Raw genomic sequence first — 24,158 nt, 5'->3', positions numbered from 1 at the left:
GGAGTAATGGCATGATACTAGATATTCATTCTCTTGAAGAGTAATCTATAATGACTATCTAGCTATGTATACGATGTTGGTACTAGACATCTCGGGAGATAAGTAATCACGATCATTTGTTGAGTCGGAATGTCGACATGTCTGCGTACAATGTTCCAATTCCAAATGCCTCTGGAGTAATGGCATGATACTTAGGTATTCATTAATATCGATGTGTGACCCATGATCAAGTACTGGGTGTGTACGATCAGGTACACTATCACATCCTCACTAGCTAGCATAATTGCCGTCGAAAAGAAGGCTGTGATAATTTTGCTCCCACGACATATCTGGATTCTTGATCGAGTAACATACTAACAACCGTGTGTTTCGCAAGACAGATCGCCTTTGAAGCTAGGGTTTGCACTTTAAAACCCCGGTTTATGCATACAATCAAATCAAGGGGTCCAGCGGAAAGGAAGTAAAAATGTGCCGACCATCTCTGCCCTCTTGCCCTACCTAGCTACCTGAGGTATGTAGTAGGTTTGTAGTAGGTATGTAAAATACGGTAAACATGGTAAACATGGTAAATACTTTACATCCCGTATAGAATATCTGCCGGTGATTTTTGGGGTCAATATCGGATTGCATGTGTAGAATAAGAAGTGTGTAACCATTGGCGATATTGGCAAAGTATGGTCAAATACTTCGTACATTCATTCCGGAGTCCGTACACACGAGAGGTCGACCCAATTCGTGAAACCCATGATATTGGATTGGATCCAAAAAAAGGTCGTTGAGATAGATGTTTGATGCTCACTCGTGCTATCGAGGGGAGAAGAATTATAGACAAGGGTTACGACTTGACGCTAAGCCTCTTACGTGTCTAGTCTCAATCCTCACCCGTCTGTTGGGAGGAGGGCCAAAAATTCATCAACCATTGAGACGTCTCCCCTTGTAATCCTAGCCAAAATAATGCTCATACCGTAGAAAGGCGAGAAAACCCAAAGCTTCTGTCTACTTCGTACCATACTCTAACATTTGGTCTTTTCTCCGCTCCACCAGATAGAACCTTTAGAAGATCCCCTCCCTTCCTCTATTCTGTCCGTTATTCCAATCTTTGTTATTCAAACCTCAATTTGATTTCCGTTTCCCTAATAGAATCAGTCTTTTTGTTTGCTGATTCAGAAAAAGAAAAAGTCTCTATATACTTTGTATTACTAGATATAGACAGACTTGAGAGGGGAATTCCCAGAGTAGTCTTAAGTTCACTACTCTCTCTCCATAAAAAAACAGGAAGGTCTGTTTTAGATTCAACTCTTGAATTTGACAGTTTGGCCAAACTTTTAGAATTCCTTCGCAGAAATTCTTTTTATGATACCCCCTTCGAATACAATTTAATTTTCCTCGACCATACAATCCTCAAATATGCGTCCCGAAGTCGAGCAAGAGCTCGCCCATACGCTCCTTGTCGAGCTATTGGCATATCAATTTGCCTCTCCTGTAAGATGGATTGAAACACAAGATGTGATTTTGGATGAAAAGACCACCGAAAGAATCGTCGAAATCGGTCCTGCAGATACCCTTGGTACTATGGCCAAGCGGACACTCGCCTCCAAATACGAAGCATACGATGCAGCAAAATCTATTCAGCGTCAAATTCTATGCTACAACAAAGATGCCAAGGAGATCTACTATGATGTCGACCCAGTGGAGGATGAACCTGCGGCCGCTCCAAGTGATTCTACACCAGCACCAGCAGCATCTTCTGGCTCAGCACCTGCCCCAGTTGCAGCAGCTCCTCCACCAAGTGCAGGCCCAGCCGCACAAGTCCCAGATGCCCCAGTCGGAGCCATAGATATTGTGCGATCTCTGATTGCCCAAAAACTCAAGAAACCACTCTTGGAAATTCCATTGACAAAGGCCATCAAGGATCTTGTCGGAGGTAAGAATTGTCTTTCTCATTGCTTGGGTTGCAGAAGCTAATCAAGGGATTTCTACAGGAAAATCTACACTTCAAAACGAGATATTGGGAGATTTGGGCAAAGAATTCGGTTCAACGCCTGAGAAGCCAGAAGATACCCCTCTGGACGAGTTAGGAGCTTCGATGCAGCAAACTTTCAACGGTCAATTAGGAAAACAATCATCATCTCTCGTTGCGAGGTTAATTTCCTCAAAAATGCCGGGTGGATTCAATATAACTACAGCAAGAAAATATTTGGAAACACGATGGGGTTTGGCATCTGGTAGACAAGATGGTGTCTTGCTTTTGGCCCTGACAATGGAGCCAGCAGCACGTTTAGGATCCGAAAATGATGCTAAGGCATTCCTCGACGATGTTTCACAAAAATACGCAGCAAATGCAGGAATCAGCCTGTCAACGGTATCTGCCAGTGCTGATGCAGGTGGCTCAGGTGGCGGAATGATGATGGATCCAGCTGCCCTTGATGCTTTGACCAAGGATCAGAGAGCACTTTTCAAGCAGCAGCTTGAACTCTTCGCCAGATACCTTAAGATGGATCTCCGAGCTGGTGACAAGGCGTTTATTGGTGCGCAACAATCAGAAAAGGCCCTTCAGGCACAACTCGACCTGTGGAATGTTGAACACGGAGAGTTTTATGCTGCGGGTATTGAGCCTGTTTTCACTCAATTAAAGGCTAGAGTATACGATTCTTCATGGAATTGGGCGCGACAAGATGCCTTGACAATGTACTACGATATTATTTTCGGTCGACTCCAAGCAGTTGATCGAGAAATCGTTAGTCAGTGCATTCGTATCATGAACAGATCGAACCCCACCCTTCTCGAATTTATGCAATACCACATTGATAACTGCCCAACTGAGCGTGGCGAGACTTACAAGCTTGCAAAAGAACTTGGTCAATCGCTCATAGACAACTGCAGAGATGTACTGAACGAAGCACCAGTTTACAAGGATGTTGCATTGCCAACTGGACCACACACGACAATCGATGCTCGTGGCAATCTTGATTACGCTGAAATACCCAGATCTAGTGTCCGAAAGCTTGAGCACTATGTGCGAGAAATGGCTGATGGAGGAAAGATCTCAGAATACGGGAACCGAACCAAGGTCCAGAACGATCTCGGCCGTATCTACAAGCTGATCAAGCAGCAGCACAAGCTCTCCAAAGCATCTCAACTTCAAATCAAGAGTCTCTATAGTGATGTCATCCGCTCATTAGCGATGAGTGAAGGACAAATCATTCCAAAGGAGAACAGCAATGGCAAGAAGAACGGAGTCAAAATGAATGGTGGAAAGGCAAATGGCAATGTGAAGGCCGGAAAGGTCGAGACCATTCCATTCCTTCATTTGAAGAGAAAGGACGAGCATGGTTGGGAGTACAGCAAGAAGCTCACCGGTCTCTATCTCGATGGATTAGAGCAGGCTGCTAAATCCGGTGTCACTTTCCAAGGCAAGAATGCTTTGATGACTGGTGCCGGAGCTGGCTCAATTGGTGCCGATGTGTTGCAAGGATTGATTAGTGGTGGCGCTAAGGTTGTCGTAACCACCAGTCGATTCTCCAGACAGGTCACCGAGTACTACCAATCAATGTATGCTCGCTACGGATCCCGAGGATCTCAATTGATTGTTGTTCCCTTTAACCAAGGTAGCAAACAAGACGTTGAGGCCTTGATCAACTATATCTACGATCCAAAGACCGGTCTTGGATGGGATCTTGACTATGTCATTCCATTCGCTGCCATTCCCGAGAACGGTCGTGAGATTGATAGCATCGACTCGAAATCTGAGCTCGCTCACCGTATCATGTTGACCAATCTTCTCCGTCTTTTGGGTTGTATCAAAACTCAAAAGTTCGAGCGAGGTTTCGAGACTAGACCTGCTCAAGTTGTCTTGCCGCTCTCTCCAAATCACGGAACATTCGGTAATGATGGTCTTTACTCCGAATCCAAGTTGGCATTGGAAACTCTGTTTAACAGATGGCACTCTGAGAGCTGGGGCAATTTCCTTACCATTTGCGGAGCTGTCATTGGATGGACTCGTGGTACTGGTCTCATGTCTGGTAATAACATTGTTGCAGAAGGTGTCGAGGCTTACGGCGTACGCACATTCTCTCAACAAGAGATGGCTTTCAACTTGTTGGGTCTTATGGCCCCTAACATTGTTGATCTCTGTCAATCCGAGCCAGTTTTTGCTGATTTGAACGGTGGTTTACAATTCATTCCTAACCTCAAGGACTTGATGACCAAACTCCGAAAGGATATCATGGAGACTAGCGAAGTCCGACAAGCTGTCACCAAGGAAACTGCTATTGAGAACAAGATTGTCAATGGTGAGGACAGTGAAGCCCTCTACAAAAAGGTCACAATTGAGCCACGTGCAAACATCAAGTACGACTTCCCACAATTGCCAGACTGGAAGAAGGAAGTCGCTCCACTTAATGAAAACCTCAAGGGTATGGTTGATCTCGAAAAGGTTGTTGTCGTTACTGGTTTCGCTGAGGTTGGACCATGGGGTAACTCACGTACTAGATGGGAAATGGAGGCGTACGGTCAGTTCTCTTTGGAAGGTTGTGTTGAGATGGCCTGGATCATGGGTCTTATCAAGAACCACAATGGTAACATCAAAGGAAAATCATACGCGGGATGGGTTGATGCCAAGACCGGAGATCCAGTTGACGACAAAGATATTAAGGCCAAATACGAGAAGTACATTCTCGAACACTCTGGTATCCGTTTGATTGAGCCTGAACTTTTCAATGGCTACAATCCAGAGAAGAAGCAATTACTTCAAGAAGTCGTTATTGAAGAGGACTTGGAACCATTTGAGACCTCCAAAGAAACTGCAGAAGAATTCAAACGTGAGCACGGCGATAAGGCTGAGATCTTTGAGATCCCAGAATCTGGAGAGTATCTCGTCCGCATGCGTAAGGGTGCCACACTACTCATTCCAAAGGCCCTTCGCTTCGATCGACTTGTCGCCGGTCAAATCCCAACTGGATGGGATGCTAAGAAATATGGTATTCCAGATGATATCATCTCACAAGTCGATCCCGTTACCTTGTTCGTCCTTGTCTGCACTGTCGAGTCTCTCTTGGCATCTGGTATTACTGACCCATATGAGTTCTATCAATATGTGCATATCTCCGAAGTGGGTAACTGCATTGGATCTGGTATTGGTGGTACTACTGCCCTTAGAGGAATGTACAAAGACCGCTTCCTGGACAAACCACTTCAAAAGGATATTCTCCAAGAATCTTTCATTAACACCATGAGTGCTTGGGTCAACATGTTGTTGATGTCCTCCACTGGTCCAATCAAGACTCCTGTCGGTGCTTGCGCCACATCAGTCGAATCCGTCGATATTGGTTACGAGACTATTGTCGAAGGAAAGGCTCGTGTTTGTTTTGTTGGTGGATTCGATGACTTCCAAGAGGAAGGTTCATACGAGTTTGCCAACATGAAAGCTACCAGTAATGCTGTTGATGAGATGGCCCATGGCCGTACACCTAAAGAGATGTCTCGTCCTACCACCACCACCAGAAATGGTTTCATGGAGTCACAAGGTTGTGGTATCCAAGTCATCATGACTGCCAGACTTGCTCTTGACATGGGTGTACCAATCTATGGTATCCTTGGGTTGACAACCACTGCTACCGACAAGATCGGACGCTCCGTTCCTGCTCCAGGTCAAGGTGTTCTTACAACCGCTCGTGAAAACCCTGGCAAGTTCCCATCGCCTCTTTTGGATATCAAGTACCGTCGCAGACAAGTTGAGCTTCGCAAGAAGAACATCAAGGCATGGCAAGAATCTGAACTTGAGTATCTCCATGAAGAGATTGCTGCCATGAAGGCTCAAGGAGGAGAGTTTAACGAAAGCGAATATGCCCAAGACAGAGCACAACATATCGAGCGCGAGGCTTTACGTCAAGAGCGTGAGGTTCTGAACAGTCTTGGCAACAACTTCTGGAAGAAAGATCCTACTATCGCACCTCTCCGTGGTGCCCTTGCTACCTGGGGTCTTACCATTGATGACCTTGATGTTGCATCTTTCCACGGTACCTCAACTGTTGCAAATGACAAGAACGAGTCTTCAGTCATTTGCCAACAAATGGAGCATCTTGGTCGTAAGAAGGGTAACGCTGTCATGGGTATCTTTCAAAAGTACTTGACAGGACATCCAAAGGGTGCTGCTGGAGCTTGGATGTTCAACGGTTGTTTGCAGGTCCTCAACAGTGGTTTAGTTCCTGGTAACAGAAATGCCGACAATGTCGACCAAGTTATGGAGAAGTTCGACTACATTGTTTACCCTAGTCGCAGCATTCAAACCGATGGTATCAAGGCTTTCTCTGTTACTTCCTTCGGTTTCGGTCAAAAGGGTGCCCAAGCTATTGGTATTCATCCAAAGTATCTGTTCGCTACTCTTGACGAGCAAACATACTCGGCATACTGCACTAAGGTTGAAGCCAGACAAAAGAAGGCCTACCGTTACTTCCACAACGGAATGATCACAAATACCTTGTTCGTTGCCAAGGATCACTCACCTTACACTGACGAGCAACAAGGAGCTGTCTTCCTCAACCCAGAAGCTCGTGTATCAGTCGATAAGAAGACTTCTGCTCTCACATATGCTCCAAACTTTGCCAAGAAGGTTATCAACAAGGAAAAGACAGAGAGCACAAAGCAAATGGTTGAGTCACTTGCAAAGGGTGCTGCAACAGCTAATAACAAAGTTGGTGTTGATGTAGAGGATATTTCTGCCATCAACATTGAGAATGACACATTCTTGGAGAGAAACTTCACCGAGAAGGAGGTTGCTTACTGCAAGCAAGCACCAAGCCCACAAGCATCTTTCGCTGGAAAGTGGAGTGCAAAGGAGGCAGTCTTCAAATCTCTCGGTGTTGCAAGTAAGGGAGCCGGAGCACCTTTGAAGGAAATTGAAATCACCAACAATGAAAAGGGTGCACCAATTGTCTCGGTAAGTTTAAAGCCCTTCACTTCCGATTAACTTTCGCTAACGACCATCTAGCTTCACGGTGATGCCGCAACCGCAGCAAAGAAAGCTGGAGTGAAAGAGATTAGCATTTCCATTTCGCACTCTGACACTCAAGCCATCGCAATTGCCGTTGCAATCTTTTAAGCTTTAGTTTTTCTTTGACTCTTCTTGTACATTGGAGTTGAGTTTTAATTTTATTTTACATATATGACTAGTATGGGATTTGCAGGCGCACATCCAGTTCTGATTCAGACAATGTGAAGGGAGTAAAAGGATTGGAATGCGTTTTTTCAATGTGATAAGATCAGATGAAGATGAGAGCAATCAGAATTGATTACAGTCAATGAATTTGATGTAAATAGATAGATAGAAAGAAAGAAAGGCAGAAATGAGAATCACAACAATAGATTTAAACAATTCATTCGAGAATCGTGAATCGCTTTTACTTCGTATATATATACATATACACGTATTTACGCAGACACATTTTCATAGAAAATCCAAAACATAAATCTGGATACCTTGGATGGAGGGATACCTTGGTGTGGATGGGACGAACGACCGGGCTGATCCGATAGTGGGCCCCCTGTTCTGTCAAATTGTGGAAAGACTAGCCGCTAGAGCTAGGTACCTTTTTACTCTAATTTGTATTGTGTCAAAAGATTCTTTTTTTTTCCTGTGTATTTTCTTTTGATGACAATCTCTTTCCAATAGTTTTGAAACTTCATTTAATTGCATATGTTTTGTTGGGAAACTTTTCAAAGGTATTATATAAGTTTGTGAATGGGATAGAAGAGTCCGAAGAGTTTGCTCTCCTGCGTAGTTACTTACTTGTATAGGTAGCAGATAGAAGAGCACAGGGCTTATAATCGGTCCAGGGGCTGTGCTCACTTTGCAGCACAGCGTGGATCAGGGCTGACAGGAAGTGGTACGTGGGGACCTCTAGTTCCTAAGCTTTATTTCGATAGGATATGAGCTCGCATCCTATGGACACTTGGGAAAGAAAGAAAGCTCGATGGAAAAAGCAAAGATTCTGGTAGGTTTCTGGTAGGTTTCTGGTAAAGTTAAGTTCTCAAGGCTATCTACGTATCGTGTGTGTCAGCAGCTAGCAGGGCAAGACGAGGGTAGCAAGGCAGGGCAACGGAAACGGACTTTCGGGCATCGTACCTTTTACATCTGTATAGCCAGCCATACATACTTCTAGAATCGCACTATCGATCATACTTCTGCCAGTAAATTGTGTGGATTCGATATTGGACGGTTACTTTTCCGAGTATGGTCATACTGCATACATCTATACTTCCCCAAGAGACTGAGCGACCCGTGGACGAGTAATACCTACCGAGTAAGAGGTTACTTACACATACATATTATATTGTAATGTCATGCAAAGAGCCTCAGCGCAACACAACACAACTACCTGCAGTCATCCTTTCGCGCTCTTCATTTCTCCTGCAGACACAGACCTCACCATCATCCATTCGAAGTGCTACCGTGCCAGCATACATGATCACTTGCGCAATCGTTCAATTTATTGTTTTAAATAGTATATACATTTGACCACTACTTTCTTTATATTCCATACAGTATCGCGGATTGAGATTTCGTTATTTGGGAGGAGGGATTGGATTGGATATTACGGGAACGGGTGCCGATATTACGCATATCTCCTTTGATTGATCGATTGAAAGCGAACATAAACACGACCCCGAATACTACTGGCGCAAGATTTGTCGATAAAGATTAGTACAAGTGGAAGTGGAGTGGCCTCTGCGTGAGACGGTCGGGCTAGGAGACGGTTTGCGAATTAGGGTCATCCCGTCCTTGGTGAAGTGGTGCGTCTGGAATATATATTTATATACGAACTATTCGAAGCTATATTCGTTACTCGCGAGCTACGCTCGCAAGCTCCCGCCCACATGTCGGACGATTTTGCGGCTCCCATAAAGGGTATCATAAAGGCACTAGATGCGGGGATAAAGTTAACGAAGAGGGTTGCGAGATCTGCGAGCGAAGGGCCGAGTAATTTAATTTATATATCGGAGTTGGCACAAAATTTACAGAAGAATTTGGAAAAGACTAGTCAGGCTATCGCGGATGCTTATAGAGATGCTGCAGGATCATATGGTGAAGATTTTGCCAAGGCTTTGATGGAGGATGGTAAGTGATGTTAAGGAATATGGAAATATATGGGAGTTATTGACTGATGATGTGGTAGAATCTATTCAAAATCGATTGAAAGAGGTTAAGATAGATCTGAGGGATCAAATTGATGAATGTCAGGATTTCGATGAAAACCTCGAATCTTTTCAAGCATCAGCTTTTACAAATGTCAAACAACAATCGAAAAGATGTCGGACGGAATGTACTTTTATCTTCAACAATCTGCGGGATCGGATAGATCAGACGGATCGTCATGACTTTCGGATGGAGGATAGGTCTCCCCCATTGAGTCCTGCACATGTACCGATTATGGAACAATCTCCTAGAAGACCACCGGTAACAGGTTCTATAAATCCTAGCGCTCCGCCATATTCATCACTGCCGTCCCAGATTGATAGACAAGTTATTGATCATAAAGTTTCGTTATCTGATCCTCCGAAAAGGTCTCCCAAAAAGGAAGATCCATGGAGTCTGAGCGGACCATATTTCGATGTAGGACCAAGGACTCCTCCTCGTGGTCCATCTCCAGAACCAAGTTATCAAGAATCGATACAAGCTACACCTCCTCCAAAATATGGATATGAAACACCACCTTCAAAGCAAATACTAATAGCCAAAGAACTAGTATATCAACGACTAAATGCGAATGAGGAATTCCTGGAACGGAGAAAACAGTCTCGTATGTCATTTCATAACGAAATACGGAAATCAGTCTCCTCGATAGAAGAGAATAGGGCAAGCGAGACTTTTAGCGATGGATCGATGCTTACATCTCCTTGGTCTTCATATTCGTCAGCTAGTAGTCCGATAGAGAGGCATAGTTCTAGAGGAAGTGGATATGATGATCTAATAGGACGGAAAAGAAGTCAAGGTCAGACTTCTCAGGGAGGAAGTTCGAGAAATGGATCATTACGAGATCGAGATGCTACACCTGCATCTTCGAGTACGACGAAACCAGATAATGAATATTTCCCTACTGCCTCACTAAAACCCCCCACGCCAATATCAGCGACGCCAGCCAGTCCTGGCATTAGCGAATATCAACCTTCGGAATCAGGAACTTCGTTATGGTTGAAAAGTCCAGTCAGTCCACCAATGTCTGAAATCCATGACCCAGCTTCATGGGGTAGACTGGCACCTGCAACCACAACTCCAACCTCTACTACATCCTTAGCTACCACATTACAACTACCTGGTTTTGGCAATGGAGTTGAAGGTGGATTGGAAGTTGTTCCTGTTATCGAAAGTGGTTTAGAAGTTGTACCAACTCAAGATCCCGAACCAGTACCAATACAGCCTTCGAATCCCATTCCAGAGAATAGAAGTCAAAGTCAATTAGCAATGCATAGAGTCACTCCTTCAATGAAAAGTATAGATTGTCCTATGAGGCATGATAGTTCGTTTTATAAATTCGATGGATTTTGTCCCGGAGCTAAAGCAATGATTAGAGGGGAAACTGGGTTTAAAGTCGTTAAGAGACCTTCGGTATGTAGATTTCTTCTTACTTTTACTTTGTTCATTATTTCATTGGTCAGATACTATTCGCGTCTCCTTGCTAATACTTAGGTTTGTCTGTACTGACAGAAGGATCAGGGCCATTATAGTGCTACTCTGAGTGCGAGATGTATTAAGTGTGCCTATGAGGTTGGATGGAATGATGTGGAAAAGGATAGGTTGCTTGATCGTATGTGCAAAATGCTTTTTGAGCGTGGGAAGGATGCTAATCTTATTTCGTGTATAGGTTCTGGTATATATTCTAATACCGGTATTCGATGGCGTCAACGATTTATTTCCAAATGTCATCTTAAAACGTCTTCAATAGATGATCCTATCTATGGCGTATGTAATCATTCCTTTCTTCCTGCGTTCTGAACTAAAACGAATAACTAACATTCCAAACAAGTGTATATTTTGTATTGAAGATCATCGCACAGTTGAAGAACACGATGCAACCGTTTTCTTTAGCGTAACATCTCTATTTCGTCACCTAGCCCGTCATCCTCGTCCCCTTCCTCAAGTAGCAGGTATTACAACCGTCTACGGAATTCAACCTCCTTCAGTCCTTGATTTCGACATTCAATTCACAATTCACGAACCTAAATTTTCTCCCTATTGCATGTCTGAGATCACATCCAAAGTAGCATCTCGTCCTACTGCTCACGCAATAACGACGCATCATCCAAAACCTGTCGCCAAAACTTTTCGCGATCCTGACGGTCAACAAAGTATGCATTTTGCAGACGGTGCGAAAATTGTGGGGATTACGTTTCCGGAACGCTTCGGGGGTACTTGGTGTATAGGATATCATGATGGCGAACGAGGCTCTTTTCCCGCCAATGCTGTTTCTTTCCTTTCGCCACCGCGAGATGAAGTAAAAATGAATCCACAGAGTTCTCTTCAAGCAGTCGCGAAATGGGATTGGAAGCCGAAAGATAAAGAAGAAGGATGGCTTAAATTTTCGAAAGGAGAGAGAATCTATAGTGTGGGGTATGCATGGCAAGATCAATGGTGTTGGAGTGGTTGTACTAGTAAAGGCAAATGGGGACTTTTCCCAAGTAGTTTCGTGGAGGATTTAATAAGTACGGATTCGTCATCTGGTAATGCTAAAGCGTCGAAGATATTAGGCACGGATATTGAGAAAAAAGAAAGAGGAGGGTTAGGAGCAGCCTTTGGCTTCTCGGGAGGAAAGGGGAGGATGGTTAGTTTTCCTTCTAGTTTGAGTAGGAATAGGAGTGCGAGGGGACCACAAAGTCCGGTGCAGAAAGAGGGAGAGGCGCTGAGGGAAAGAAGTGGGAGTTCGCTGAGTGGGTTGATGGGGTATGGACATCGGAGGGCGGCGAGCGTGAGGAGTAATGGGAGTACGGCGAGTACGCCTAGTAGTCCGTTGGTGGGGGTGCAGTCGGGATTGGAGGTGGATGTGGGGATTAGACCGGGGACTTTGGGGGGAGATGGTGGGTTAGCTGGTGGTGGGAGTGGGAGTGGGAATAGGGGGAGTAGTGGAAGTGTAGGATCGGCTTCGAAAGGCGCGGCGGGGAATGTGAATAGAGGGAGTAATGGGAGTATGAGTGGGGGAATTTTGGGGAGTAGTTGGTTGAGGAGTTAGGGTGCGGAGGGGGAGGGGATCCCAAATATGACTACCTATGATAATAACGACATATACACACACACACTCACTCACTCACACATGTACTCGCAAACATGAATATGAATGAATATCAATACCAATATCAATATCAATATCAGTACAAAGATAAAGATATAAAGAAAACAGCGAATGCAAAGGCGCCCGAAAAGAAAGAAAGAAAGAAAGAAAGAAAGAAAGAAAGAAAGAAAGAAAGAAAGAAAGAAAGAAAGAAAGAAAGAAGAAGAAATTCCTGAACATTCTGGGTGAGCGATATTGGATGAGATGAAAGTCGGAAGTCGAAATTCTGGAAATCGAAATTCTGGGGTCTGGATTCTGAATACCTTCTGGATACCTACTGGATACCTACTGGATATCTACTAAATGTCTATTGAATATCTACTAGATATTTATTGGATGCCTACTGAATGCCTTCTGGATGCCTACTGGATATTTTCTGGATATTTTCTGGATAGATAAATGATTTGAATTCGATGGGATGGGATGAGATGGGATTTGTAGGGTTGGGATAAGACGAGATGGGATGATTTGAATTCAGTAAGATAAGATAAGATGTATAGGATTGAGCTGAAATGGAGAATGGAGGAATGCATATGAGGATCTAGATTGGGTGGATGGATTTGATGGATTGGATTGACTGGATGGGTTTGATTGAATAGGATTTGGATTGACTGATTGGATTGAATAGGAATTGATTTCGGTTTGAATAGGTATTGAGCATGAACTGAAATTGATTTGGATTGACTGATTAGAATTGACTGATTTGATTTGATTTGGGTCTGAATATTTCATTGGATTTCATTGGATTTCATTGGATTGATTGAATAGGAGCTGGAACTAGAGCTGAAACTAGATCTGGATTTAGACCTGGATTTGGACCTGGAACTGCAACTGGAACTGGAACTGGAACTGGAATACGGGATTTGAGGTTTGATATTTGGAATATTATACTTGAGTAGTTGTTATTATATTATGTTATGTTATATTCGGGAGTATGGATATTGAGGAATATATTGAGGAGTATATTAAGGAGGATATTAAGGAGTACACACCAAGGTCAAGATGTCTTTTTTTTTGGCTTGCGTGTTGAGTATTGAGGATTTTGTATTTAGATACTGAGTGTGGTATATAGTTGCTTGCTTACTTGCTTGCTTGATTGATTTATAAAAGGAGCACATCCCATTCGTTTTTCATTTTCTCTTTCTCTTTCAATATTGCAATATTTCATTCCATTCATATTACTATTCCACGCTATGCATACCTAGATAGATACTATCAAGAGAACCAGACCCAGCAAAAAAAAAAAAGGTTGAAAATGATCAAACGCACAAAAAGCCATATGAATATCCCCCTCGCTTCGACTTCGCTTTTTTTCTTTCCCTGTCGATTTCCATTTTCATTGCCATTTCCATTTCCGACTTTCCCCTTTTTCCTTCCCCATCCAACCACAAAGTCATCAAGAACAAGAAAACGAAAAACCTAATCAAAGTTCCTTCTTCGATTCCACATTCGGAGCCGTCTTGTTAATAAAACTTCTTCCCATCGCGATGGTTTCCCCTTGTCCTCTTTGTCTCTGCCAGAATCTATTGATTTCATTAGTCTTTGATACCATTTTACGCAATTCAGTAACTTCTGAAACATACCTCTCCTCTGCAGTTCCATGACCTCTCAAACTCGATTCTCTTGCTTCTTCCTCTAGCGTATTTCTACTAATCTTCTCCCCATTTGTAATTCCTCCTGAAGCAGCCTTCTCCGCAGCTTCTTGCGATATCGTTTCTTGTAGATATTGTCTATCACACCCACAGTTAGTTTAGCCTCAAGAAGAAACGCTATAAACACCCTTTAAACGAACGAGAAAAGGGGCACAAACGAAGCAAACATGGCAGGAACAACATACTTCCTAACTGCAAATCTTTCCCTTCTTTCTCTCTGCAATCCCGGACTATCGATTTTACTCAATGCCAATCGAATACCTCTTCTCAAAGTTAAGTAGATATGTTCTGAGAAAAACATAGTAAGCAGCACTCCCCATCCCGTCATTTTACTTGGTGTTCCATCCGGTCCAAATCCATCCCCGGAAAATAGGTACACCAGAGCTGCCGTGCTAAGACTTCCCAACCATGACAAGAAACCCAATGCATCAAGCCATGGGCCTATAGAATCCGCGCGCCATGGAACAGGGCGTTGAGTTTCCAGTGCGATCTTAAGAGCGTCACCTCTAAGTTCAATCCAATTATTAATCAAGAAAGAAAGACCAGTAAGAGGCCAAACGACTGAGAAGAGAGACAAGTAACCGAATTGAATAACCATTTCTCGGAAATCTGATGTTACGTCATAGATACCCAATTCGGCTTCGTTTCTTACACGGGTCAAGAATGCAACCTCTTCTGGATGATCACTTTCCGGTGCCGAGGAACCTCCACGTTTGGCAGCACGATCAGCTTGGACTTCTTTGTATTTTCTGAAGACGCTACGTTTGACGTATGGAACGATAACTTCAAGAGCAAAATTGACGATTTGTGCTGTAACTGTGAAGTAGATGACCTGTTTCTTTAATCTGTCAGGATTAATTTGGAATCCGGCTTTTGGTGCTGTCATTTGTTCATCATTCTCCGCAAATGGTCTCACGGCCATTTGGAAAATATCGAGATGAGGGACGATGTGTTGAGCAAATGGAACATAGACGAATGCTGTGAGGAAGATTGGCATGTAAGATGTTATGAAATTGAGAACGAAGATTTTTTGAACCATTGCCGCATCATGTGCTATTGAAGGTTAGATGTATTATAACTAGGGCATATGGGATAGTCACTTACCGTCAGTAGTTTCATAATTCTCAAGATCTGTCAATTTTGAGGCAAATCCTGTCAAAAGGACAGACAGTGTTGGCATGAAAACTGTCAGGATGACAGTTGGTAAGAAAGTCTATCTATTATTAGCTGAGTTAAAATTCATGATCAATATACATACCAAATATGCCTTGAATGGGCCATTGTAAACTTCAGAAATGAAGATCTCGATTGCAAAGCAAGTTGCAATCAAACTTCCCAGTATAACAATAGCACAGAGTGCGAAAGGTACTTGCAGCAATTGACGACTTAATCTTTTCACTGGAGAGTAAAACTTAATCTGCTCTCCAGTAACTGGATCCTTGATCTCCCTTTCGTGCTTAAAGTCAGGTCTCTTGTGTTGAATTTTGGACACTCCTCGAACACCCCATTGTACTGCGAGATCGGTTTCTTGTTTCTTCCAATATTCCGTGTAGACGATTCCCCACAAGCCATTGACTACGGCATATATTGGGGAGTATTGACCAAAGAGAACCCAAGCGCAAAATCCGAATGCTGCAGGAAACACCAGAAACATGAAATAAGATTGTAGAAAGGCGAAATAGAATCCAATCTTTTCACCAAATCTGTCTTTGATATCCTCTAGATCCTTGGTTGTGAGAAGATACTTGGAGGTAATTTCCTTAATCCAAGCCTTATTGAATTCATGGTCATGAAGAGGAAATATCGATTCGACTCCCTGCCACTCCCCTCTCTTAGGCGTGATTCCAGCACCACCTTCATTTCTCGGTTTTGTGATTAATAGGTAGACCAATCTTAATCGTTCAGCTTCAGTCATTGGTTCCGCACTCAAAGCTTCTTGCATATTCTTTTCTGGTGCAGCTGTTCGAACTCCATATAACCAATCTTGTACTCTGGAGCGATATACTTCGGATCGTAGATGTCTGTCCGAGGCAGCTTTGATAAATATAAGAAGTGAACAGTTATCCCCATTTCGCACTTCAGTCATTAATCCAACATCGTTGAGAGCTTCGATAAGCTTCACGAATTGTGCTTCGGCTTCGACTTTGTCTGGCGGGGTAAATTAGTTATCTGCGAAATTGGATGGTGAGCATTGGGGTGTCATACTTGTAGTAGCAAAACGATAATCGATTACGAAGTCGACTCTGTATAAAATCTGATCAGCTAATGTTCATCAACCCCTCCTGTTCACTTACTCAAAATTGGTATTTGGAGCATTTCCAAGAGCTGGATTTGGCTCGTAAATACTCTTGAGCGAAGCCATAATGTCGATGCAAATCTGCCAGAAGAACTTTGATCGACTCAAGTTTCCGCAGATATATAGGAGACGATAGAGAATCAACAAGAGGTGAAAAGCTGGTAAATAACCAGCTCTTTGTTGAATGATAATATTCACACAAGCTTCAATCGAGCCAAGCCATCAAACATCCATGACGAAATCGTCGCTAAATTTGGAGATCCTGAATTTATCCTTGTCACGTCACCTATTTTGAAGCTTGGCTTTTGGTGAACTTCCAGAGTGCAGAGTGCACACACCCCACGTTTTATTCCGGTTGAGTGTCGATTGACCAGGAACGGGTACAATCGACAGGTAACTAATAACTGCCTTCTCTAGTGAATTCCAATATCGGCTTTGCTTTATGGAAATGTGTCTACTTTATCCTGGATATTGAAAGGCAACTCTTAATTGAGGATTGTCCTGATCATAGGTATATCTGATCAACGCTCAACAGCAAATTGCTAAAACTACCTGATGTCCGCCAACTGGCGCCCGCATACTTCAATCATGGCACCTAAGCAAAAGACCATATACCCGTGGTCTCGTCGGAACAATATATTTGATCCTCCAACTCCTCTTGATTCTCTCCTCGAATCTCCTCTTCGCTCAATGATCTTCTACCTCCATACCATCCTCCTCTATTTCCGTGGCACATCTTTCAAACCTCCCCGAAACAAGCCTCCTGTTCGAGTTGTCTGTATCTCAGATACGCATTGCAATACAATACCAATTCCACCTGGTGATCTTTTAATACATGCAGGAGATTTGACAAATGCGGGTACGGTGGAAGAAATACAAGCCCAGATAGATTGGTTGGACCAACAGCCACATAGAGAGAAAGTGTTTATTTGTGGAAACCATGATAGTTATTTTGATCCCAAATCGAGGAAAGAAGAAGACAAGAAGAGGAAGCTGAAGTTTAAAAGTTTACATTACTTGGAGAGCAAAGCTATCACATTGAAATTCAAAGGCGGGAGAAAGTTAAAGGTTTATGGATCACCAGATATTCCGCAATGTGGTGGTTCTGATTTTGCGTAAGAAGCCCGCAATCCCTGAAAAATAATTTGAGTGCTAATCATATTCTCACTTGCCAGTTTTCAATATCAAAGGCATCTTGCGCCGTGGGAAAATCGTATACCGAAAGATACAGATATTTTAATTACACACAGTCCACCTCGCCACCACCTCGATATCAATCTAGGTTGCAAATCCTTGCTGGAAGAGATATGGAAGGTCAGACCTAGACTTCATGTATTTGGGCATATACATTCCGGACATGGTCGCGAAGCTGTGTTTTGGGATAAGGGACAGGAAGCTTATGAGAGGCTCATGGAAAGGAAGAGAGGAGGTATAATCATGGACTTGATACCAAGTTTGGCATGGATAGATGCTGCGAAAGTGATTTGGTATGGAGTAAAGGGTATTTTATGGCAAAGATTAATGGTTGGTCCTGCTGGTGGAAATGGTGGTTTGATGATCAATGCTGCGGTTGTTTATCAGTCATCAACCGATGTAGGAAATCCAGTTGAAGTTGTAGATCTATGAATGATGAACTTCATGGCGATTGACAAGTCTATTCCCAAGAAAACATGAGGTAAGACATGATGTATAACTTTCCACAGCTCAGGACTTGTAGGGTATAACATGTGCTTTGAATTTTATTTACTGACAAGATACTCGCCCCCATTTGGAAGATATCCGTAGTCCTTCGGTACTTCAAGACGGTAGTGAGATAGTATTCCAAGTCCTAGATTGTATCAACGGGTCCAAATAACTCCAATCGTAGAAACAAATGATACCTAGGTATCTAATACCTAACATATCATTGGTCAAACCACTTTCATCCTTACCGTAGCTCTCCCCGCATCCGAAGTCGGTGGGGCCGCTGGGCTCTCCTCTCTCTCGTCAAGGTACGGAGATAAGTCGTAATCAGGGTCAAAGTATCATTTGTATTTATATTTCGAAATGCAACCTTCCTTAAATATTTTCTAGAACCACATGAATTTCTGTAAAGATAATGCAATGAAGATAGATTTCAATCCAGCTGCAATCTCCAATTTCGCATTAATACAATTACAAATATACATGCTTGCTCGGACGGTGAATATCTCCTAAGCCGGTATACCTTCTGTGTTTCATTCGTTCGCCATTCATCCGAAAAGGCGAATGTGAATTGAGAGGCTGGATATGCCGAGCATGGAATCCCTTTCCTTTCTTTTCCTTTACCTCAATAGATACTACTATTCCCGAGGCTACTCCATAAGCTATCTTTAGGTCTAACTATTGACTTTGATAGTATATACACTCGGGTTTCTCTTTTTTCTAGAATCTCTTTTGAATTTGTTATCTTTCTCTCAGCTGCACATATTTTTTTCAATTGTGATTGCGATTGCGATTCCGAGGATATCAAGACATTGGATTATCACAAGCTAAACGAAAAGATGGCCAAGTTAACTGGACAGGAAGTCGCAGAACATAACTCGAAAGAGTCGTGTTGGGTTATTGTTCATGTATGTATTTGCCTCGTGGTATGGAGTGGCAAGGACTAATTCTTGATATAGGGAAAAGCTTATGATGTTACGGAATTCTTACCTGGTATGAAGATATAAGTAGTATTCAGGAAGTTATATATTAATCACATCGACAGAACATCCTGGTGGGCCTAAGATCATTCTCAAATATGCCGTAAATATCCCACAGAAAGGTCAATGGCATGCACAAAAGTTAACTTTGTAATATAGGGCAAAGATGCTACAGAAGAATACGAGCCAATTCACCCCCCTGACACTCTCGATAAATTCCTAGACAAATCGAGACATCTAGGACCAGTTGATATGGGCACAGTCAAGAAGGAAGAGAAGGAATTCGATCCAGATGAAGAGGCAAGACAAGAGAGAATTGCACGTATGCCAATTCTAGAGCAATGCTACAATTTGATGGATTTCGAGTCTGTGGCAAGAAGGGTTATGAAGAAGACTGCTTGGGCATACTATTCCAGCGGTGCCGATGATGAAATTGTAAGACAGACCCTCCCTATCTTCGGAATTGATGCAACTGCTGACATTAGTAGACTATGCGAGAGAACCACTCCGCCTTTCATAAGATATGGTTCCGACCAAAGGTTCTTGTGGATGTGGAAAAGGTCGATTTTACTACAACTATGCTTGGAACGAAAGTCGATATCCCTTTCTATGTGACAGCTACAGCACTAGGAAAGCTTGGACACCCCGAAGGAGAGGTCGTCTTTACACGAGCGGCGAAGAAACACAATGTTATACAAATGATTCCAACTCTAGCATCTTGCTCGTTTGATGAAATCATGGATGCTGCAGAGGGACAGCAGGTTCAATGGTTACAATTATACGTCAATAAGGATCGAGAGATCACAAAGAAGATTGTTCAACATGCGGAACATCGTGGTTGCAAGGGTCTATTCATCACAGTCGATGCTCCCCAATTAGGAAGAAGAGAAAAGGATATGCGTTCAAAGTTTACGGATGTAGGATCTTCTGTTCAATCCAGCAGTGGACAATCCACGGACAACTCTCAAGGTGCAGCAAGAGCTATTTCGAGTTTTATCGATCCAGCTTTAAGTTGGAAAGACATTCCTTGGTTCAAATCTATTACCAAGATGCCTATCATTCTCAAGGGTGTTCAACGTGTAGAAGATGTTATTCGAGCTGTCGAATGTGGCGTTCAAGGTGTTGTACTCTCTAATCACGGAGGTCGTCAATTAGATTTTGCTCGATCAGGTATCGAAGTTCTCGCAGAAGTTATGCCTGTTCTTCGAGAGCGTGGATGGGAAAATCGTATCGAGATTTATATTGATGGAGGCATCAGAAGATCCACGGATATTATTAAAGCACTCTGCTTAGGTGCTAAAGGTGTTGGAATCGGGAGACCTTTCTTGTATGCTATGAGTGCGTATGGACTGGCGGGTGTAGATCGTGCTATGCAGTTATTGAAAGATGAGATGGAAATGAATATGAGGTTGATTGGGTGTTCGAGTGTGGATCAGTTGAATCCGACATTGATCGATACTAGAGGATTAAGCTCACATACTACCATGGTTCCGATTGATACTTTGGTAAGCATCCTCTCTTGATATGGTATGAAAAATGAGTGGCAACTAATGGCTAAATAGGGTATGACGATTTATGATCCTCTGGCGAATCCAGCAGAGAAGGCCAAGGCGAAGTTGTGAAGTTGTAGAAGATATCTGGAGAAAGGTGGGTATCTGTGGGGTGCAACTTTTTGAATAGAGAAAGAAGACTTGTACACATAATTCGAGACATTCGCATATATTTTAAATAAAAGACCAATAACGCGGAACTTAGATATTGCTTTGTATAGTAGAATGTAAAATGCCATCTCTGTACGACTCGGACCAAACGCTCCTACCGATTTCATGCCCTGGCCCGATTTAAGCCGAAACGTGCTGCGTAGCCCATCAGCCCGTTCATTCCAAGCCATACCTTGAAATACTTGCTAAATGCAGTCATGAGTACATATGTTTCACACCGCAAATTTGAAGATTAAACTACTTTGAATCTTCTTTGCGTCAGAATGCATAACAGCTGATCGACATAACGACTATGAGGACCTTTGAAAGTCATGTGTGCTGCACAGAACAAGAAACTCGGGATTCTTCATTTTGGTTTCAACGACAGGGATTGTTGTTAATACCTAGGCATTGATCTCTGGGCATTAAATTTCTACTTTTTACCCCCCTAGTTTCTAGGGTTTGGGGGCGAAGGGGGGAGGGGGGTTTATTCTAGGGGTGGGATTTCTTAGATGCGTCATGGTGGATTCCAGGCTCACTGGGTCTACCTGTCAGACTTGATATTAAGAGAGGTCTGAGAAAGTGGTATGGTATAGTATGGTATGGTATGGTAAAGTAATACAAAAAGCAATTTCGATAATTTAAATGAAGGTTATCTAGCACACATTCTTTTCTTTTTGGTTTTGTGTTTTCGAATTCGGAACTTAATCTTGGTTGTTGAGTGAAGACATATAACAAGTTTGGTGTATATTGTACAACTTTCGTCGAGTTTGCTATCGTCGGTTTGATTTATTTATCTGTTTGTTCGTTTGTCTGTTTGTGCGGCTTACTAGGTACTTGCTTGTATTGGTTTCAGACGGGTTTGTCGAGGGCTTGGAATAGATAATGTGGAAGAGGCCGAGTTTGAATACGCAGATAAATTGAATTTGGGCAGATAGATTGGTTAGGGTTGATTTGCATACCTACGATTGCGTCGAAAGGACATTAGAGCAGAGAGTGAATATTTGGATTGCATTCGATTCGGATTTTTAGATTGGATTGGAGTGAAGGATCTACGACATACAACTTTAGGGTTTGGATTGGGAGATGAGCTGAAATAGGATGAACCGAAATGGAATGAGAAATGAAGATATGATACGAGGAACAACTCCAAGAACAAGAACGAGAGCGATATGAGTGTATGAATCATTACGGTACGGAACGAACCAGACGCATCCAAACAACAAAGAGTAGGAATAGGCATACTTGATAAACGAACGAGGAAACGAAGATTAGGTTAGCAACGAAATACCACATTTGCAGACGAGAGGACGGAAGATATATGTGATAAGGAGAGGAGAAAGGAAAAGGAGAACCGCAGAAGAGTAGGAAACTGGAAGCATACGTAGGGCATCTGTTGAGAATTTGTGATATATTAGGAGACGGGGATAGGAAGATTTGATTGCAAATCTGCTGAATTCCCGAACGCAATTTTGGAGCTACATCGAAGAAGGGTGCGCGAAGAGAAGAGATACATATTTATATTTGGTTTGGAAAGAATTCGAGCAGACAGGTGAAGAATCGAACAAACGGCTGGAAGGAAATAATCTGCGGCGTTATATCGTGGGATTTTGCAGTCATATTGTGAAAGGACGATCAAGAGGAATCAGTGCGGAACTTCATTCTCGTACTGAAGATATTGCGAGATATTCACCCATCTGCCCATCTACAATTTACATACGCCATACGGTCACCTCATAACTACCTACCTATACCTCTTCCGAGACCACATACTCGACTCCTCGATCTCTACCGTCACCAAACTTTCGTCCCACACCTAATACACCCGAATTCAGAAAAATGAGCACCTCCCTCGAAGCCAAGATAGTAGTCCTAGGCGCCCAAGGTGTAGGCAAAACATCACTGCTTCTTCGATATATAAAAAATCAATTTAATCCGAAAACTACGACGTCGACGGTTGGGGCCAGTTTTCTGACGAAGAGAGTGGTGGATGCCGAGAGTGATACAGTTGTGAGATTACAGATTTGGGATACAGCGGGACAGGAAAGATTTAGGTATGTATTTGACGTGGAAGTTTCTTGTGGCGAGGGGGTTGGTGTGTATGAGGAGAAGTTGACGGGAAAGATGTGTGAACGGGGGAGGGTGAGGGTCACGTAGTGAGGAATGGGAATAAGAACAAGAACAATACAAATACAAGATGACATGCTAACCATTTGATTCCCAATCTATAGATCCATATCCCGCCTATACTACCGCGGGGCAAATGCTTGTATCCTTTGCTACAGCATCACATCCCAAACCTCGTTCACCGAAATGTCCGTCTGGCTTACCGAACTCCGTCGCAATCTTCCTGCGGATATCATCCTCCATGTCGTAGGTACCAAAGCTGATCTCGTTGCTAAAGATCCTAGTGCAAGAGAAGTTCCATTCGAGAGATGTATTGCATATGTAGCAGAAAACGTTACATCTATTTTAGGCAGCACACCACCTGCTACAGCTTTGGGAGAACGTGGGTTCGGCAGTTGGGGCGGCGCCGGAGGTGGAGTGTGGGGATCTGGCGGTCAAGGCACAATGGGGATAGAAGGTGCACGATCACCTTCTAGTAAGAGAAGTTCTGGATTCTGGGGTATGGAAGTGGGATGGGATTGTTGTCATGAAGTTAGTGCGGAGAATGGAGAAGGCGTAGAAGAAGTTTTTAGAGTTATCACGAGAAAGCTTGTGGAACAGAATAATAAGATGAAAGAACAACTCTTAAGTGCGGTAGCGACTCCCGGTACGCCTGGTATGGGGAATGATGGGATGGGGATAGAGGGGCAAACGGGATATTTTGATGGGATTATGAGGCCTGGAGGAAGTTTTAGAGTGGGAAGAGGGGATAGGAGGAGTTGGTTGCTGGGACTAACGGGAGGAACACCGCTTGGAGGGAGTGATGCTGGAATGGGGGTGCGGATTGGGAGTACGTATGGAAATGGAAATGCGGATGGGAGGGAGAGGAGGGATGAAGAGAGGGGTGAGGGGGGTGAGGTTAAGAGGAGAGGGGGATGTTGTTGAGAGGAGAACACTCGATTTCATAAAAAGAGAGTGGGGTGGAGCTTCTAGAGATTATGTTGAAAGATGGGCAGTTCGATTGATGACGATATCACGAAAGAGCGGTTCCACATTCAGGTTCACTGGACAAGCAGGAGCAATGAAGGAATGGTGCATATATATCATTCTTCGTCTCTTTTGATGCTAGTCTGGTCGCCATAACCGAAATTGGAAATTCCACTTCAAAGGATTGAATATCGATATTGGATAATCGACTCCGAAGTTCGAAATGGAGAATGAGAGAAAGAAGGCAGAAGAAGGAGAGAGACAGGGAGAGAGAGTTGATACCCTTTTATTTTATTTATTACTTTTCTTGATTTTTATGATTTTTGGTTTTGTTTTCTGCTTTGGGTTTGCATTCAGGGCATTTGTATTCTGTGTCTATATGAGGGGATGGGGGTGAGGGGTTTGGTTTGATAGAATAGGGGCGGATGGGGAAG

General features: G+C 43.1%; 6 protein-coding genes across 6 annotated transcripts; 5 read left to right on the top strand and 1 right to left on the bottom strand.

Moving 5' to 3' along the window:
- Nucleotides 1–1,407: 1,407 nt before the first annotated feature.
- On the top strand, nt 1,408–7,099 carry EAE97_007782 (uncharacterized protein; the record flags this gene model as incomplete). The annotated part of the gene is made up of 3 exons (XM_038878296.1): nt 1,408–1,924; nt 1,983–6,937; nt 6,989–7,099. 3 exons carry the CDS (start codon nt 1,408–1,410, stop codon nt 7,097–7,099), a joined length of 5,583 nt encoding a protein of 1,860 aa, XP_038731134.1.
- An 863-nt stretch (nt 7,100–7,962) lies between these two features.
- Nucleotides 7,963–12,221, top strand: EAE97_007781 (uncharacterized protein; the record flags this gene model as incomplete). The annotated part of the gene is made up of 5 exons (XM_038878295.1): nt 7,963–9,115; nt 9,174–10,603; nt 10,703–10,802; nt 10,860–10,957; nt 11,022–12,221. The coding sequence occupies exons 1-5, from the start codon at nt 8,875–8,877 to the stop codon at nt 12,219–12,221; spliced, it is 3,069 nt and encodes a 1,022-aa protein (XP_038731133.1). The 5' UTR covers nt 7,963–8,874.
- Nucleotides 12,222–13,743: 1,522 nt separating this feature from the next.
- EAE97_007780 (uncharacterized protein) lies at nt 13,744–16,334 on the bottom strand (the record flags this gene model as incomplete). Its single annotated transcript, XM_038878294.1, has 7 exons — nt 13,744–13,843; nt 13,904–14,050; nt 14,131–15,025; nt 15,077–15,185; nt 15,231–16,120; nt 16,178–16,215; nt 16,267–16,334. 7 exons carry the CDS (start codon nt 16,332–16,334, stop codon nt 13,744–13,746), a joined length of 2,247 nt encoding a protein of 748 aa, XP_038731132.1.
- A 522-nt stretch (nt 16,335–16,856) lies between these two features.
- On the top strand, nt 16,857–17,894 carry EAE97_007779 (uncharacterized protein; the record flags this gene model as incomplete). Its single annotated transcript, XM_038878293.1, has 2 exons — nt 16,857–17,383; nt 17,444–17,894. 2 exons carry the CDS (start codon nt 16,857–16,859, stop codon nt 17,892–17,894), a joined length of 978 nt encoding a protein of 325 aa, XP_038731131.1.
- An 896-nt stretch (nt 17,895–18,790) lies between these two features.
- Nucleotides 18,791–20,553, top strand: EAE97_007778 (uncharacterized protein; the record flags this gene model as incomplete). Its single annotated transcript, XM_038878292.1, has 6 exons — nt 18,791–18,859; nt 18,911–18,944; nt 18,997–19,034; nt 19,091–19,366; nt 19,420–20,436; nt 20,494–20,553. 6 exons carry the CDS (start codon nt 18,791–18,793, stop codon nt 20,551–20,553), a joined length of 1,494 nt encoding a protein of 497 aa, XP_038731130.1.
- Nucleotides 20,554–21,251: 698 nt separating this feature from the next.
- Nucleotides 21,252–23,682, top strand: EAE97_007777 (uncharacterized protein; the record flags this gene model as incomplete). The annotated part of the gene is made up of 2 exons (XM_038878291.1): nt 21,252–22,685; nt 22,863–23,682. Exons 1-2 carry the CDS (start codon nt 22,471–22,473, stop codon nt 23,680–23,682), a joined length of 1,035 nt encoding a protein of 344 aa, XP_038731129.1. The 5' UTR covers nt 21,252–22,470.
- Between the last annotated feature and the right edge of the window lie 476 nt (nt 23,683–24,158).

This window comes from Botrytis byssoidea (assembly GCF_014898295.1).
Source record: "Botrytis byssoidea strain MUCL 94 chromosome Unknown BBYS_015, whole genome shotgun sequence".
NCBI lineage: Eukaryota > Fungi > Ascomycota > Leotiomycetes > Helotiales > Sclerotiniaceae > Botrytis > Botrytis byssoidea.
Note: the sequence above shows the minus strand (reverse complement) of the source record. Positions and strands in the feature narration are given on the sequence as shown.